This window comes from Erinaceus europaeus, chromosome 13, assembly GCF_950295315.1.
Source record: "Erinaceus europaeus chromosome 13, mEriEur2.1, whole genome shotgun sequence".
Taxonomy (NCBI): Eukaryota; Metazoa; Chordata; class Mammalia; order Eulipotyphla; family Erinaceidae; genus Erinaceus; species Erinaceus europaeus.
The window spans coordinates 75,510,994-75,529,513 of record NC_080174.1 but is presented as its reverse complement, the minus strand read 5'-3'; the positions used below and the strand labels follow the sequence as shown (position 1 = coordinate 75,529,513).

At 37.2% G+C, this 18,520-nt stretch overlaps 1 protein-coding gene across 2 annotated transcripts in view; it reads left to right on the top strand.

The window, feature by feature from the left end:
- The window catches only part of FYB2 (FYN binding protein 2), a 104,489-nt gene extending 86,623 nt beyond the window's left edge, over positions 1–17,866 (top strand). Inside the window, exons 13-20 of one of the 2 annotated variants that reach the window (XM_060206269.1) lie at positions 2,075–2,173; positions 5,366–5,394; positions 7,185–7,245; positions 10,137–10,220; positions 14,233–14,326; positions 16,201–16,357; positions 16,436–16,469; positions 17,238–17,866. In XM_060206269.1, the coding sequence (XP_060062252.1) occupies positions 2,075–2,173; positions 5,366–5,394; positions 7,185–7,245; positions 10,137–10,220; positions 14,233–14,326; positions 16,201–16,357; positions 16,436–16,469; positions 17,238–17,259 (580 nt within the window). In that variant the 3' untranslated portion in view covers positions 17,260–17,866. Of the gene's footprint in view, positions 1–2,074; positions 2,174–5,362; positions 5,395–7,184; positions 7,246–10,136; positions 10,221–14,232; positions 14,327–16,200; positions 16,358–16,435; positions 16,470–17,237 lie in introns of both variants that reach the window. The other variant, XM_060206268.1, reaches the window with a different exon arrangement.
- Positions 17,867–18,520: the final 654 nt, after the last annotated feature.

The window sequence follows — 18,520 nt, the reverse complement described above, 5'->3', positions numbered from 1 at the left end:
CCATCATGTACTAACCATGTGAAGTCACATCACTTTCTCTTTTGAGAAAATGTCCATTTCCCAGAATAGAGGATTTGGATATGATGTTAGGGAATAAGTGAGAAATGAGATGTAAACATTAAGTAAACTGGCCTCAGTTCTGTAATTGCTTTTCCAAGAAGAAATCAATAGGGGTGATTTATTCTGTATCTTTGACAGTTAATAAGATAGTGTCTAATACTTGAGTTTAATCTAGTATCTAATAATTCAGTGTGTGATCAAGAATAATATGTGTTGGGAGTCGGGCGGTAGCGCAGTGGGTTAAGCGCAGGTGGTGCAAAGCCCAAGGACCAGTTAGGATCCCGGTTTGAGCCCCCGGCTCCCCACCTGCAGGGGAGTCATTTCACAGGTGGTAAAGCAGGTCTGCAGGCGTCTCTTAGTCTTTCTTCCTTCCTCTCTATCTCCCCCTTCTCTCTCAATTTCTCTCTCTATCCAATAACAAAAAAATAAAATTAATAAAAGAACAATATCTGTTATAGTCATCATTCTACAATATGTATAAATATCAAAGCATTGTATTGTGTACTCGTAAGTAATATGTTAATTATGTCTCAACAACAACAATAGCAACAAAGCATGAAGCAGTAGGTAGTAAGCCCTCTCCTACCTGATTAAAGAATACTAACCTCTTATAAGAGTATGGGTGAAAGGGACCATTCAGAGGCATATTTGCCTCAAATCAACATGAGTAAGAAGGATGAATTTTCCAGAACTAGAAATCATTATAGGAACAGAAGAAGGCTTCTGTCATGAACACTTTATAATATTCTTCCAATAACATTTTCTGGTAATTTCCCCTAAAATAGCACCCTTGAATAAGTTAGAAAGAGAGCAAGTACCAGATTATCTCACATACAGGTGAGACTTCAGAACAAAGGGAATATACAGGGTAAAATTCAATTTGATATGGTCTGTTAGAGCACATCAAAGGGCTCTGAGTGAAGTGGGTGTGGGGGTGGGGGGTGGAGAAGCCAGTGTTCTGGGTGGAGGGACCCAGACTAATTGGTGGAAGGTCCACAAGTATTAACACTTATCATGGGGGAGAAGTGAGATAGTACACTTGTGATATTAGTCTTTTAAGTCACCATTTCTCCAATAAAGTGATAGTCTTTTTTAAAGACTCCTTTTATGAAAAAAAATGGGGGCTTAACACTGCTGATCATATATATCTAGCTCATATATTGGGTGCTGTGTGTGAGATAATGGGTTAGAGATAAATCTTAAGATTGCTTAAGTTTGCATTTGATAGAAATATAGAGTTGATGGAATATTAGAATATTACTAACTGTAGGTCCAGTGAGTTGGGACTTTTTCAGTAGAATCATTATTTTAATTTTTTTTTAATTTATAAAATGGAGATAATTGACAAGACCATAGGATAAGAGGGGTACAATTCCACATAGTTCCCACCACCAGAACTCCCTATCCCATCCCCCCCACGCCCTTTGAAAGCTTTCCTGTTTTTTAACCCTCTGGGAGTATGGACCCAGGGTCATTATGAGATGCAGAAGGTGGAAGGTCTGGCTTCAGTAATTACTTCCCCACTAAACATAGGTGTTGGCAAGTCAATCCATACTCCCAGCCTGCCTTTCTCTTTCCCTAGTGGGGAGAATCATTATTTTAATTTTTAGACTAGAAGGACATTTCAGCATGTGACTGTTTTTCATTGTTTTGCTTTTCTTTCACCTGATGCTATCCATGTGTCTTCTTCCTGTTACCTTCTGACATGCACTTTGTCTTATGTCAACTTTTGTAAGACCCTCTAAGAAAATATGATATGAAATTGAAAAAAATGTTTTTGTTCAAATGGGCATTATTCATTACTATTGAAGAACTTGTATGCTCAACGTCCTAGCAACACCAAAAGAAGAAAACATAAACTGATAAGGCATTTTTCTTGTTCACTGAGAGTGTTTTGGAAACCCTCTAGAAAAAAAAAAAAAGCCAGATATTCTGATCCTGTTTATTACAATACCCTTCTATCAATGATGCTTTCTTGAGTATCATGTTATTTATATCTTCTGATTTCTCTCAGTTTAGATGGAAAAGAAGCACTAAACAGATTGCACAGATTCTTCAAGAAAGAAAAGGATAAATTTAAAGTGAAGAAAACCAAGTCAAAAGAAAATATAAGGTATAAGGCCACTTTTTGCTTTCCCCCAAAGAGGATTAACAATGAGGATCCAGTAGTTATGCAGTTAGATGCTCTTTATCTGACTCTCAGAAATAGTGAACAGGATAGGGACTAAATCCATGAGCAAGTCATTTCCTTTTTACACCTGTTAGATCAATTTCCTCTTGTTTACAATGTCTCTGGAGATACTTCTCTATAACAGACAGCTACAGATCTGCATTTTGTGATGGCAGGGGAGTAGTATACCAACTTGCCCATGTGTGGAATTGTGTTCTTCTTTCTTTTCAATTATAAAATGTCAATTATGTGAGTTTAAGTACAGATGTGTGTTGTTTTCGCCATGGGCTAGCTTCACAGGAGGGTAACAGATGACCAGAAATACACGGCTGAGCTGAGAACACAGTTTAATCTTTTTCACGAGCAGGCAAACAGTCCAACACCTAATCACCACACAATGTGCTCCTCCATCTTTCTCCTCCAGCGGCAGCATCAGGCCCTTTTCTTTTTAACTAATTGACCATAGTATCAGGAGCATGGGGTGAACAGAAACCTATATCATACAGGCATTTTCAAAAAAGAAACTGGCACAAACATGGAGGAACAAGTAAGCGAGCAACAAGAACCAGTGTGCTGCCAAGGGAAGGCCTGAGGGGGGCGTTTCTTGCCTCTGTGGGCAAGGCTTTATCAAGCTAAAGGAACTTTCCTGCCTCTGTGGGCTTTTCTTGCCTTGTCGAGCCTTTCCTACCTCTGTGGGCATTACCTAGCATGGAGGGAGGGTATGGCCTATAGAGTCCCAAGGCAGCTGGCTGCAGTCAGTCTTTGAGAAACCCAGCAGCATAAAGGAAAGCTACTGTAGGGTTGTGTACCATTAAGTCCGATAGAAGTGCCAGTTCAAAGCAGATGTCCATTGAAGAATTGCCGGGGAGTGAATTGTTGCATGAGGAAGGTCAGCCGCTGGAATTCTGTTCTTCTGTAGAGAACTTGACAGCTGTAATTAACTTACTTAAAGTTAATGTTTGCCAAACTTCAAACACACAAACATGGTCTTCAATACACAATGAGAAAAACTTTTGTTACGAAGACATGTCATTTTAAACACGAGTTGAGATCTGTACTGTCTTAGCCATATGGGGAGTGAGTTGTCCGGCAGTAGCTTCTTGCCCAACTTCAGCTCCAGGAATTGCAGGTTGTGATCTCTGCAGGGATCTCTGTGTATTCTAGCTCCTCTCTCTGCCTTCAGAGCCGAGCTGGGGATCTTGGCCAGGGGGCCCAGTCCTGGCAGGGAGCCCACGGTCTCCAGGTGGTCTGGGATCTGCCCAGACTTCATAGCAGGAGGGTGGGTGGGCTGGCCATGCAGAAGGTGCAGCCATGTCTGCCACCCTGCTCCTGGTGGCCAAGCAGCGTGGAGGGAGCCCACGCCCAACGCCCCTCATCACGCAGCAGCGAGCCGGCTCCTACGGGCGGGCAATGTGTTCCTCCGTCTTTATCCTCAGGCAGCAGCAGCAGGAACTCAGAAAATACATAGGATGGGGGTGGGGAGAAAGGAGGAGTGGGAAACTAGCAAGGGCTAAACCAAATCTCCTGGAGGCGGGGGGAGTGAGACCAAACCAATGTAACAGAAAGATCATGTAAATAGACAAAAACGTCAAACAATGTAACAGAAGCAGAACTAGATCCCAGAAGCAGAACTAGAAGCATACCAACAGATGTGTGTTGGATTATTAATAGATCTACCAAGAGGTCCCACAGAATATATTTACAATTGTAGTCTTAAAACGGAGGAAGGGGGAGTTTAGCCAAACAGTCAACAAAACCTCTCTCTGTACAAAGGCAGACTGTGCATTTCATATGCTAGATACTTCTGAGGAAGAAAAAAGAAAAAGAAACACACATGCTAAGCTATCTACAGTTCCTTTAAAATGTCCAGATTTAGGAGGTAGGTGCTCTTAAATGAAAAATTTGGTTTTATTGTTCTTCCTTACATTTAATGACTCTATGACTTTTATAATCATTAATTTTCCATGACAAGTAAACTTTGTTTTTTTTCTTTTACTGCCACCAGGGTTATCTCTGTATGTCTGGGGCTCAGTGCTGGCATTAAGGATCCACCACTTCTGATGGCTTTTTTTTTTACATTTATTTATTTATTTTTATTGGTTTAGCAATGGTTTGGGTAGAACAGAAATTGAGAGCTGAGGAAGAGAAAAAGACACCTGCAGATCTGCTTCTGTACACCCAAAACATACAATTGTAAATATATATATATATATTTATATATTATATATATAGTTATATATATATAATTTATATATTATATATATATAATTTTTAAGTTTACCAATTATTTCCCCTTATGGGAAACTTTTAATCTCCCTACCCAAAATTGAAATATGTTTCTCCTCTGTATTCCCATAACATTATTTGCATATTTTAGATATTTTATTATACACTATACTTCCCATATGATCCTCCTAACTGTATAATGAGAAAGCCAATTCTACCTGAACCAAACGAATTCTCTCTTAGCAACTTGGTTATCTTCCATTTTTACCCACAAGTCATACCTTAGGCTTAAAGATATACACAGGCAGGTGACAGTATCTCCAGAGGGTCATTCTCTTCACAATGCTCATCCCCTACTAAATGTATCAATTGGCATCCTTGAAACCTGGGAAGCTCTGAGACTTTCTAGGAAGAAGACAGTGTATGTGTAATCCCTGGAGACAGAGTTTTTGTTGTTGTTGTTAATTTGCCTCCAGGGCTATTGCTGGAGCTTGGTGCCAGTATTATTAATCCACTGCTCCTGGAGACCATTCATTTTTTCCGTTTTTTTTATTGGCTAGGACAGAGAGGATGGGAAGATAGATTGAGGCAGGGGGAGAAAGATAGACACCTACAGACCTGCTTCACCACTTCACCATTTCAAGCAACCCCCTCTGCAGGTGTGGAGCCAGGGGCTTAAACCAGGATGAGCTTCATACCATATGTGCTTAACCCAATGCACTACCACACAGCCCCCAGTAAGTTCACTTTGAAAAGGTTAACAGAAAGTGATTACCAACAAAAATGCAAAAATTTCCTACCTTTACCTAGAGGCATATATCTCACGATATTAGTCATGTGTTATTTGAGAAGTACTGGATAATCTTTCAAAATATGTTAACCCTTTTATGTCCTTTTGTCAATCAGCAGTGGATTTTCCATTTCGCTGCCCAATTTAGGTAAGTGATTATTGCTGGCACACACTCACTCACCATGGACATTTTTCAGAGAAAGAGGTGTAATCCTTCATACATTTCACATTTAATCACACATCAAAATTAAAGACTTTTTTTTTTTGCCTCCATGATTATTGCTGGGGCTCATTGCCTGCACTATGAATCCACTGCTCCTGGAGGCTCTTTTTTCCCCTTTTGTTGCCCTTATTTGCTTATAGTTGTTGTTGTTGTTGTTGTTACTATTATTATTGTTATTCAAAGAAGACATTTTTATACAACTGTATTAGTTTGGCAAAACTGAGTAGTAGAGTAGCATTTCACATGTGCCTACTATTGTGTCAGATCTCTTAAAAAATCTTAAGAGAAATGATAGCTATTTTTAAGAAGATTCTAGGACCCCTATCCATGCTTTACTGAGCTGGCATTTGTATTCAAGTCTCTGATTATGAAGCATGGGCATTCTACACTATACTGCTTGGTCACTTGGTATACTTGACTGTCCAGTCACAATTAAATTATAATAAGCTGAAGATGATCATGTTGTAGCCCACATACTAGCTACACCAAGGATAGATCATTGAAATACTGTTTTCTTTGCTGTAAAAGCAATTGTCTACAAATGAGCAGAGCATCAGACACAGTCTGCACTCACTACATATTCAGTTAAGTGAGAGTATAAGGCTATGTGTTTTGATGTTTGTTGGTTTTTATGGGCCCTAACCATGGTGACTGCTTTGATTTCAGTGACTCAGCAGTTTATGTGAGCCTTATATTCCACAAACATGGGTTTGTTTAATTAAATAATAAAGATTATGTAAACTTGGTAAAATCACAGATCTCAAGGTATCTGTGATCTATGCAAAATAAAAAAATTTAAATACCTACTTAGAATAGGCAATGCATTGACCTCCTACTCAAATTTCTGAATTGAAGTTGGATTGAGTAAGTCCCAAGGAATGTTACCGTCCTAAACTGAAAGTGTGTAATTATAGTTATGCAATAAATGAGATTCAATCTAGTGTACGAGTATTGTTACCAATGGTGTGAACATAGTAGAAAAATCAAAATTAATAGTTTTACTATTTTTCCCCTAGAAGTAAAAAGTTGTCACTTATCATAGTTGAATTACACAAATCTACAGTAATGATACAAATCTAGCCTTAAAATGATCATGTTAGCAATTTATATATTTTGAAAAACCTGAATGAAATTTAATTGATAAAAAATATACATGTTTGAGATACTAGGTCATTGTGCTAGTTTGTCATGTTTTGATTTATCTATTGGGTCATCAGAAATATCATGATGAATTTTGCATAGAACAGAAAAATATGACTTTTTCAACAACCCAGTATTAACAAAAGGGGAAGAGAGAGTATGAGAGCATCACTCTCGAACATGTGATGCGAGGGTTCAAACCACGTGCTTCAGAGTCCAGTGCCTTAGTGATTATGCCTCTACCTCATTTTTTTTTAACTCTTAGGCTTAATTTCTTCCCAAATGGAGCAACTTTACATTTTTTCCCCAATCCTTTCAATTGATTTGTATTTCATGATCAGATTGTGATAAAAGTCTGTTTAGCTTTTATGCCAGAAGGCCCTAAGTTTAGTTCTGGCATCCCCATATTCCAGAGTGGATTAGTGCTCCGGCTTCTGTTTTTCTCTCTGTCACAATAATTAAATCTTTAAAAAACTGGTTTGGGATTATACTTGGATAGTTATGTAAATGTGTGTGATTTGTAAAGCCAATAATTGCATGAAGCATATCTACCTTTTTTTTTTTTTTGACCCTAGATCTTAGGTCTCAGGATGTTACTATCTATGATGATGTTGACACAAATGAAAAAGAGTCAAAGTAAGTCAATACATCTCACTAGTTATTCCTGTTGATATTTAACCCTTATCCTAATATACTGTTAAATATGGCAGAAGAACGTACTAATACTTCTATAAAAAGTATCATCTGACACAGATGTGAAAATGCTCTTTCATTTGGGATTTAACATTAAAAATGGTGTCATTTTGTGAGGTCTGTTCCTATCTTTTGAGTCATTTAAATTTTTTATTAGTGATTTAATACTGATTTACAAAAGTGTAAGATAATAGGGGTCTAATTTCACACAATTCCTTCCATCAATGTTCTGTCTCCCATCCATTCCACTGGAAACTGCAGTTCTCCCAAGGTCACTGATACAGATTGATTCTATAACTGTATCTATGTATATATTCCCATTTTTTCAATGGTCGTGCCTTCACATTCTTTCTAGTTGAGCCCTATACCTATTCCTGTTTCCAAGTATTTTCCTTTTTTTTTTTCCCTCTTCTTTCTGAGATAAGCAGACCCATTCCTGGATTCCCCTGGTGTTTTCCAAATTCATTTCCCTTTAAGTCATGGTATAAAAACAAGATTCCTGGTGACAAATGCTTCAGGTCCTGGTGGAATAGGGTATGGGGACCTCTGGTTTACTTCCCCTATCATTGACCCCTGTGGGAGTATGAACCAAAATCCTTTTTGTTGTGAAGAAAGTGGGAGGTCTGATTTCTGTAATTGCTTCTCCGCTGGACATGGGCATTGGCAGGTCAATCCATACCCCCAGCCTGTTTCTATCTTTCCCTAGTGGGGAAGGGTTCTGGGAAGGTGAGATTCCAGGAAGCACTGATGAGGGCATCTACCCAAGGAAGTCAGGATGGAATCATAGTAACATCTGCAACTTGGTGGCCTGAAAAGCAGTAAGATGGAAAACAGGAAAAAAATGTTTAATAAACAGGAACCATAAAGTAGGAGTAGATTTTGCCTCTTCTTCTAATAAGTGAGTAGTCCCTTTTCTTACTGGCTCATGTCTTCTTATATATTCTATGCACCACACCTGTGTCACTTAGATTTATTGCAGATATCTTTGCCCACCGTGTATCTCCCCTTTCCCTTTCTCTCTAGGGATCATGTGAGTAGATTCTTAATTTTAATATATTTGAACTTACCAATTTACTCTTTGTGATCATTGCTCTATCTTTCATAAAATTCTTTGTCTGAAGAACAGATGATACTCTCCCATATTTTTGTCTAAAACTATATACATTTTACATTTTGCACTTGAAACTTAGGTCTGTTAGTAAGAGATTTTTGTACTTAAGAGTTCCAACTATGTATTTCTTCCATATGGAAGAATGTCCTCATATGATTAAAAGTCTTTGCCTTTGGGGCCCTGTGGTGGTACACCTGGGAGAACATACGTCTTACAATGCTCAAGGACCTACGTTCAAGCCCCTAGTTTTCACCTGCATCTGGAAAGTTTCACAAGCAGTGAAGTAGTGGTAAAGGTGTCTCACATACTCTCTCCCTTTCTATCCACTACCTTCCCTTTCAGTTTCTATTTTCTACTCAAAAAGTAACAATAAAAGTCCTTATTTCCCTATCATTCTACAATGGCATCGTTAAGTCATGTACCTATCTGGAAGTCTGTTTTAGTATTCTGTATTCTAGTGTCACTTCTATCTTCTACTTGCTAGTCAGAGAAAATAGCTGATATCTCTGCCTTGACATGTTCTGAAATATCATTCGTGTCAAATTTAATAAATTTTTATAAAAGTTCCATTTATACTTTATAAAAATATGAATTTTCTAATGTTTGACACAGGAATCAATTTATGCCCTTCAAACACATTAACTCACTTGCTACATTTCTCTATAAATTTTTAGATATTTGATCCATCAATATTTGAATGAAATTAGTTAACTAATGCAAGAGTATTTTATATTTACCTAATCAGAACTATAAACATCTGACCAATTTACATGTGATAGAGTAATTTTTCACAGTTTAGCTCGAGGGACAGTCAACTACTAAAGACATCTATAGCACATGCAGTCTTGATGTAAAGTTGCAGAACTGAATTAGAAAAGGGAGATATTTAAGTTCTTGTAAACCTGGCTTATTTGTATACTCTGTCTACGGTAGGGATTGTATGGTGCTGGATAGATTTGGAATACATATACATTTATGTTTGGACTGATGCTGGTTTTTATAGATACAGACCCAACAGGAGAATTGAACTGTTGCCACAGAAATAGCATGACTTGCAGAATCTAAAATGTTTACTATCAGGCCTCATCATGTTGGGAAATTGTGAGCATGTGGTTGAGCTTGGGAGGGCTTGAGGGAACATCTATCCTCTCCCTGGCCCCCAAAGGACCCTACATTCCATGCTAATGGCCCATCCCTTTATTTACATATCAGTCTCCTGCCTTGTCTTACAAATGATTAAAGGTCTCCTTCCTAAGTCCTCTCAGGGTATTGCTAATGCCTGCCAGTTGAATCCTTAGCAAAGGTTGCTAGGGGAGGCTCTTACCTTTCCAGCCCCTCCCATTTTTCTCCACCCCTCTCCTATGTATGGATGGTGAAGCCACTTCCAGGGCAGGCTTGGCTTTTCTGGGTCCCAGGGGAGGAGGAGGGGGCATGCAGGAGGAGGCGGATACCCACTGGTTTTTGGCTCCACGTGGTTTTAACCAGGTGCCTACACGCCCTCCTCTGGGACACCCACATGGATAAAGATTTGTATGGCTACCACCACGAACCTGGTTCCTGGGTTATCTCTCCCTCCCGTGATGCTAGCCCAACACATCACAGATTATCACAAATATATTCTTCTAGATGAATTTAATACTTATAAAACAATGTCCCAGAAAGTACTGATGACTGAAGAAGTACTTCAGTCTTGACTTGTTTATAATTTTTTTTTCCTCTTCAGAGATGAAGATAAACTGAAAACATGGAAATCCAAGTTTTTGATACCAAAAGAAAGTAAGGAGAAAAACAGTGAGGAATCAGAAAGGTAGGAGACACTACATTATCCCTTACTTACTTGCTGCAGTTTATACCTCTTATTAGGTGTGTGGAATTAGGCAAATCATCAAATTTATATTCAGGTTCCTTATTAACAAAATGAGAGTAACAGCACCTGCATCATATTACAATTATACAGATTAATTAAGATAAAGAATATGAATATTGGGGCATTGGCGGTGGTGATGATACAGTGAATAAAGCTCTCAAACACAGGATCTCAAGTTTAACCCTCAGCATTCCACATACCAGAGTAATACTTTGGTTTATTCTCTAATAATTTTTTTTTAAGTATAATGCAGTACAAAGTTATCATTACTGTCTCCCTGCTTTTTGGTACATGGAACAAGGAGATTTCAGTTCAGCCCTTTCCAAATGATGATGTTCACGTTCTTTTAGACTATGAGAATTTTAAGATAGAATTTGGATGACACATCGTAACTTCACAGAAAAGATAAACTAAGTGCCATCAGCTTACTTCCCTAAAGTATAATATAGTTCATTACAACTACATTCATGTCAGAATTTCCACCACCACCAGCCCCACCAATGTTATCACTGGAGCTCTGTCTATATGGTTCTATTGTTCGTTCCTGGAGGCATTTTTTTTTTTTTTGCTCCCCCTCCACACCTTTTTTTGTTTTTGTTTTTCTATACCAGAGCATTGCTCGGCTCTGACTTATAGTCATACAGGGGATCGAACCTGAAACTTCGGAGCCTCAGACATGAACATTTTGCATAATCATTATGCTTTCTCTCTTGCCTAAATAGGGCCCAGGAGCTTAAACATAGCTGCCTGTGTACCACAACCTAGTCCCTCATGTTAACACTTAAAACATGTTTTCCAACTCAAAATCTAACCATCACCCATGTGACTCACGTCTCCAGCTGGTTGCTTAGTGCTGTTTGCTCCACTATTCTCAACTGCTAGAACCTGTGCGAGATATGATATTTTAACAAAATCTCTTATCTAAATAGTCACTGAACTGGGAACACTGTGGGGTTGAAATGTTTTTGGCAACTTGCCTAGCAAAGTCTACCAAAGCACCCCAAAAGAAATCAGACATCAGTCATTAATAACTTTAATTTCACATGGCATAGAATGGCCCTTCCCTTAATGTTTTTATACATGATATATATATATATATTTTTTTTTTTTAACCAGGTCAGAAGGATATGTTGCCTTTATTAAATAACTAAGAAACTTTATAAATGTTGGGGAAGGGTATCCCATAGAAACCAACCCCTAACATATTCTAAATAGCCTTCACATGCCAGGGAAATGGATTTTATCTTACAAGCAAATTAGCAGCCAAGGAAAGAATTCAGTGCTAGAGCCTGAGGCCTCAGATTCAATTCCCAACAGGAACATGTTATGTCAGAGCTGAGCAATGCTCTAATCTCTCTTGAATGACAAACCCAAGATAAGTGAGAATATTTATAAAGTTTATTTTTGAAAATAAAATGTGAGCTATACTATGTCATTAAACACCCCCCAATAAAGTGAGAAGTTAATTATGCTTTGTCCCCAAATTATTGTTTTCAGTAGCTATACTGATTTCCTTATTGTTATAAATTAACCTTTTTGTGATTAATAGTAGGTTAAAAGACTGTTAGAGGGTTATTTCCACACCTCATCCACCACCAGTTCTGTGCACTTATGCTCTCAGTGCTAAATACCAGTTTTCACAAACTGGTTTTTTTTTTAGGATGATGTATTCTACTTCTCTAGATTCCACGAGTGAAACCATACATAGCATCACCATTTTCTTTCTTCCCTAATTTCTTTCTTTCTTTCTTGGTGGTGGTGTTGTCCATAGAATATGAATATATATATATATCCTATAATTTCTTTAGTCAGTCAGCTGTTGATGAGCATTTAGGCTGTTTCCAGTCTTTGGTTATTGGGAATAATGCAGCTATGAACATAGGGGTGCATATGACCCTTTGGATAAGTTTGCATGTCCTTTGGGTAAATAACTAAGAGCGGTATTGCTGGATAATAAAGTAATTCTATTTTTTTTATTTAAGAACTCTCTATATAGTCTCGCAAAGTGGCTGTATCAGTTTGCATTTCCACCAGCAGAGAAATAGTTTTGCTTTTCTCCACAACCTCAGCAATATTTACCATTTCCTGTTTTGTTGATGTAAGCCATTCTCACAGGTGTGAGATGGAATCTCAGTGCAGTTTTAACTAGAATTTCTTTAATGTTTAAGTGGAGCATTTCTTCATATGTCCGTGGGCCATATGTATATTTCTTTCTCTCTCTCTTTTTTTTTTTTTTTACAAAAGTGTCAATTCAGTTCTTTGACCGACTGTTTTACTGGGATATTTATTTTTTCCTTTTGTTGAGCTGTACTAGTTCTTTGTAGATGTTTGCTATCAGTTGCTTCTCTAATATGTAATTTGTTCTGATTATTGGGCTGCCTAGTTATCCTTGTGTAGTATACTTTTGATGTGGAGAGGCTTTTTAGTTTTAATACATTTATTTACTCATTTTTATTTCACATGCCCAAGGACTCGAGTTTCCAATACATCTTTAAGATCCTCCAACGTTTTGCCCATACTTTCTTCTATGTATTTTAGAGTTTCTGGTCTAGTATCCAGATTTTTTATCTGATGGGAGCATGATGTTAAATGATGATCTAGTTTTTTATTACATGCCCAGCAGCATTTGCTGAAGAGACCTTCTTTTCCCTCACTGAATGGATTTGGTCCCTTTGTCATATATGTGGGCTTATCTCTGGGCTTTCAGTTCTGCTCCATTGATCCAAGTATCTATTTTTATTCTAGTAGCACACTTCCAATTACTGTTGCTTGGTTGTGTAAACTCAAGTTGGGGAACATGATGCCTCCATTTTTTCTCAGAACTACTTTGGCTATTGATGGTTTTTTTGTGGTTCCACACCATTTTTTGCACAAGTTGTTCAAATTCCATGAAAAAGCCATTGGGATCTTGATAGGTGTTAAAATTGTAATTGTTTTTGGTAGAATGGTCATTTTTAGAATGTTTATTCTCCTGATCAAAGAACAAGGAATGCCCTTTCGTTTCCTTATGTGATTTCTGATTTCTTTTAAGAGTAGCCTGTAGTTGTCACTATGAAGATCTTTCACCTCCTCTGTGAGATGATTGTACATCTGATTAAATTCTTTAATTCCTTTTACTCTAGGTCATCATTTCTATATAGAAATGCCACAGATGTATGGGTGTTAATTTTGTAAATCCTGTTACCTTACTGAACTTATTATTTCCTATAGTTTTTTGTTTGTTTTAATGGAGTCATTGTGATCCTCTAGGCATATTACCATCTCATCAGCAAATAGTGGTAGCTTGATTTCTTCCTTACTGATAAGTCTTTCATAGCTCTTTCTTGCTTGATTGCAATGGTGAGGGCCTCCAGGACTATGCTGAATAATAACGGTAATAGTGAATGAGTATCCTTATCTAGTTCCAGATTTTAGGGGGGGAGCTTTCAGTTTTTCCCCATTGAGGACAATATTAGTTGTGGGTTTTTTTCTTATATATATATGGACTTTATTTTGAAGGGCTTTATCAAAAATGGATGTTGGATCTTGTCAAATTAATGACACTAATTTGTCATATTGGTTTTGTTTGTTTTTGACAGGAAGGCAGAAATAGCACAGCACCAAAGCTTTTTTGCAATGTGGCAGGGGCCAGGCTTGAACCTGGGCTACCTGTATGGTAAAGCCTTAAGTATGCCTCTAAGTAAGAAGTTTCTTGTTTAAGTTAAACTGTTTAGCCAATGATATTTTTTCTAAATTGTTATCTTGCTTCTATGTTTTTTTCTGTTATGGAGAAAAGTTTGTTCAGTTGCTTTGATAACTTGCTCTAATGAAAGTGTGTTTATGGTTTGAAATAGAATTATAGCCATGCATGAAATTATACTTCAGTTTATCCTAAAAATAGAATGCTTTTTTCAGACTTGGAAACTTAATCTGATTATGGCACATTTAATCAAACTTGCTTCTCTCTTTCCAGTTTATCTCCTAGGAACTTCTTCAGAATCAAAAAGCAAAACCTTAAAAAGAACAGAATGGAAAGAGAAGAAAAACTTTTTAGAGAAAGGTTTGAGGTATGTTGTCTGAAGATTAAAAAAAATATACTACTACTAAAGGTTAGGATTTGGTATTTGAAGATTTCACTCTGTGTACCTCTGCCTTTCTGGGATGAAGACAAGATCTTTAACGAATGTCTATAGTGTCATGCCTTTGTTCATGTTCTTCCCTCTGAAAACTCCTAGTTTGTTCTTTAAGGCTGTTAAAACGCGATCCATTCTTCTCTAAGCCTTTAAGGTAGAAATCACTCCATTAGTACATGAAGGAACTAAGCTTTCAAGCCCATTGAGGTACAGTGCCTGCATAGCAAATCCACCTCTTTGCTCTACTGGGTGAGCCAGGGCCCCGTCTTCTGCAGCCCCCTTTGAAAGGGGAGACTTTGTCTTACCTCTCAGTTCTTAATATAAAATTGGACCTTAATGTTAAGTGAGTGAATGAATCACTAAGGAAAAAAAATAACAGTAACTGAATGATTAAGTGGCGCACATCTGAAACTTCTTATGCTGTCCAAAAGAGTCCATGGAATATTGCCCCTGATTTCAAAGCATGGACAACCCTTCTAACTTTATTAAAATTATAAACATGAATACAATTACATCTGAATTTATCCTGAAACAGAATGAGTCCTTGTGAATTTATTAGTAGCATCTTCCATTTTCTCAACAGTGGTTTAAGAAAAAGTATGCATTCTACTCATTCAAAAATTCTTTATTGCTAAAGGTTAGGCTTCTTGCACAAGACCGAGTTGGCATGTTCTCTAGTTAGACTTGATGATTAAAGAAATTACTCTTCTGGGGGTCAGGCATTAGCACAGTGGGTTAAGCACACATAGTACCAAGTGCAAGGACCAGCACAAGATTCCCAGTTCAAGCCCCTGGCTGCTACCAGGGGGGTCACTTCACAAGCAGTTAAGCAGGTCTGCAGGTATCTATCTTTCTCTCTGTCCTATCCAACAACAATGTAAAAATGGCCATCAGGAGCAGTGGATTCATAGTGCTAGCACTGAGCCTCAGTGATGACACTTGAGGCAAAAAAGCAAGAAATTACTCTTCCTCTACATATACCTGAACAAACCTTTAGCTTACCATAAGACTTCATGTTAATGAGCTCCCAGAGGCTAGCATTATCTTCATATCAATTGGGAAAGCAGAGTGAGAGTACTTAACATTCCATAAACATCCAAAGTTGTGTGACCCAAAAAGTGGCAGCCCATGTAAGAGACTTCGATTTGGAGTTCAATCCCTGACAGTATGTGATACTCTGGGTCTCACTCTTTCATTAGCAAATCTGTTTGTTTTCAGTTAAAAAGATGGATTGAATATGTGTAAGTCTCATAATCACTACTAACTCCGGAATAGGGTTATGATATTTAGAAATTGTGATGTGGAAAAAATAACTATTGGGTTGTCAGAAAAGTCATGACTTCTCAGGCCGGGGAGATAGAATAATGGTTATGCAAAAACCTTTCAAGCCTGAGGCTCTGAGGTCTCAGGTCCAATTCCCAGCACCACCATAAGCCAGAACTGAGCAGTATTCTGGTCTGTTTCTCTCAGTATCTTTCCCTCTGTATCTACTCTTTCTCATTAATATAAAATAAATGAAAATATTAAAAAAAAAAAAAGTCATGACTTCTCTGACGACATAGTACATTACATCTACATTTTTTTAGAACTGTTAGGCAGTGATTTCTCCCTCCTGGATTTGGTGGTAGAAAAGTTTAACTTACCATCTATGTTATTTGATTTTGACCCATGTTACAGTCGTCTTCTCATCCACGAATAAATACATAAAAGATTTTGAAACAATTATCATTTAACTAATATATAACTTGTTTGTATAGTAAGATAAACAATGGAAGCAAAAAAATCTGATTCATAACTTCACATTTCAGTATGACAAAGAGATTACAGTCATCAACACAGCAGTGACATGTTCTAGTAATTCAAGAAATGGAATGTTTGATTTGCCAATCACCACTGGCGAACAGCTACAAGTCATTGATGTCACTGAAGAAAATCAAGTGATATGTCGAAATTCAAAAGGCAAATGTAAGTTAATTGCTTATCTATCACTTGTTTCAGTGTTCTCTATCTTCAGATTAGTAATAGTCAACTTTGTTTCAACAGATGGATATGTGCTAATTGAACATCTAAATTTCAAGTAAGTAGCTTTTTATATTTCAAATAATGAATTTGAATTCTTCAATACATAATCCTCATGTAAAGTTTTAAAAATTAGATTTGCAATACTTTAAATGTTGTCTCTTGGGTATACATAAGTTTGTTAGATGGGTGGTATATGAGCATAGCACCAGACTTGCATGACGTCCTGAGTCTGATCCCTAGCATCAAATATGCCAAAGTAGTGCTTTGGTTCACTCATGTTAATAATAAAAAAAAATCTTAACTTATGCCAGCGGATTGAGATTTAGAGAAAGTGAAATTTAGGGACCAGGTGGTAGTGCACAGGTTACCATGTACAAAGACTCAAGTTTGTGCTCCCATTTCCTGCAGTGGGGGATGTTTCACGAGTTGTGAAGTAGGACTGCAAGTGTCTATCATAAAAAGGAAAAAAAAATGTCAGAGAAGATAGCACAACAGTTAGGCAAGAAGTCTGTCATGTCTGAGGTTCTAAAGCCCCAGGTTCAACCAACCCCTTGCCTCACCATAAGCAAAACTGAGCAGTGATAACCTAATAAAAAACTTTTTCAAATGTGTTTCCCCTTCCTTCTGTCCCTGGCAGTTACCAACCTGCTCTCTGCTTGTTTTTGATACCTTAAGGAGGAGTCTTAACATAAAAGCTTATACAGCAGTATTTCATCAAAGTGATTAGTGGACCAATTTCTCAGAAAAGTACTTTTCTGTATTTCAGAATATATATATATATATATATATATATATATACTTTTTTTTTCTTTTTTTTTCTCAGGCACCAAGGTTGGTCACCTTAGGAAGATTAAATGGTATCTGATTCACAAGTGAGAAACAGTCCTGTCTCACATTAGTTTACATGTCAAAAGGAGATAGTGGAAACAAACTTTCCTTAGGAATTTAGAAGATCCACACTGAGGTGTTAGTTTTACATCTGAATGGTTATCTTTCAATGCCTGTTTCTCTGCTAGCTCAAGAGAAGATGAAACTGTGTTAGCATTCAAGTACTTATTTAATGAGCCATATCTGAAGAAATCATGCCTCATGGCACCCAGTGGGTTGTGCAGATGGTTCGCATCTAATATTAGTGTGTGAGTGTGTGTAATTTAATTCTGAAAGTAAATAATGTAGCCAAAGCCTTTCAAACACTCAGATTTAAGGTGGTCTTAATTATGGTTCAGTCTCAAAAAAAAATCAGACAAGTGCTTTAAAATTGGTTTCATCTGTGAATTGTTTTCAGAAAAGTAAATTTGTTCTTAAAAATCATCTAGAATCACTTTAAGAAATCCCATTGTCCATAATAAGATTATTTTGTTTACACATGAAAGTTTATCTGAACAATTTATATGTATTTAATAAAAATTTAATTTATAATGTACACTGCCAAATAAATTATATTTACATTTAGCTCTTTCATGCTCTCGTCCTTTAAAAAACAGTCTTAATGTTCCAAATGGCACTTGTGAATAAATGGATTCCAGAGTCAAAACAATGGTGTGTAGAATGTCTTTTGGGTTAGAATCCAACAGAGTTCACCAGGGATTATCCCTCCAGTTAGTCTTCCAAAGGATTTCAGGTGGACAAAGTTAAACCTACAGCCCCATTAGAAGCATCACAGGACCATCTATCTGAAATGTAGTAGAAATAAAAGCTCCTACAAAAAATGTTGTTTTAAGATCTGGCCATTTGGGAAGATGTTTAAAACACTGCTTTTAAAATTCAAGTCTCATATTCAGCTTTTAAACTCCAGTGCCCCCCCCCCTTAAATTACAAGGTATTTGGTCTACTAGTACTTAATCACTATTAATTGATATGGACTAAGTTCTTAGGATAAGTAGTTCACTAATACCAGTCACATTTCTTCCACCCTTTAAGCCACAGCATACAAACTAAATTTCTCACATTGCTGATTTGTAAAGCTTCATGAAAAGACTAAAAACATAGTGATATTTCAAGCATAGGACTGTTCCTACTTTTTAATCTTGAAGTACTTGAGGCTAACACCAGCCTATTCAAATTCATTTATAGGCCAAGTCTCCAGCAATACCTTCCTTCCCTCCC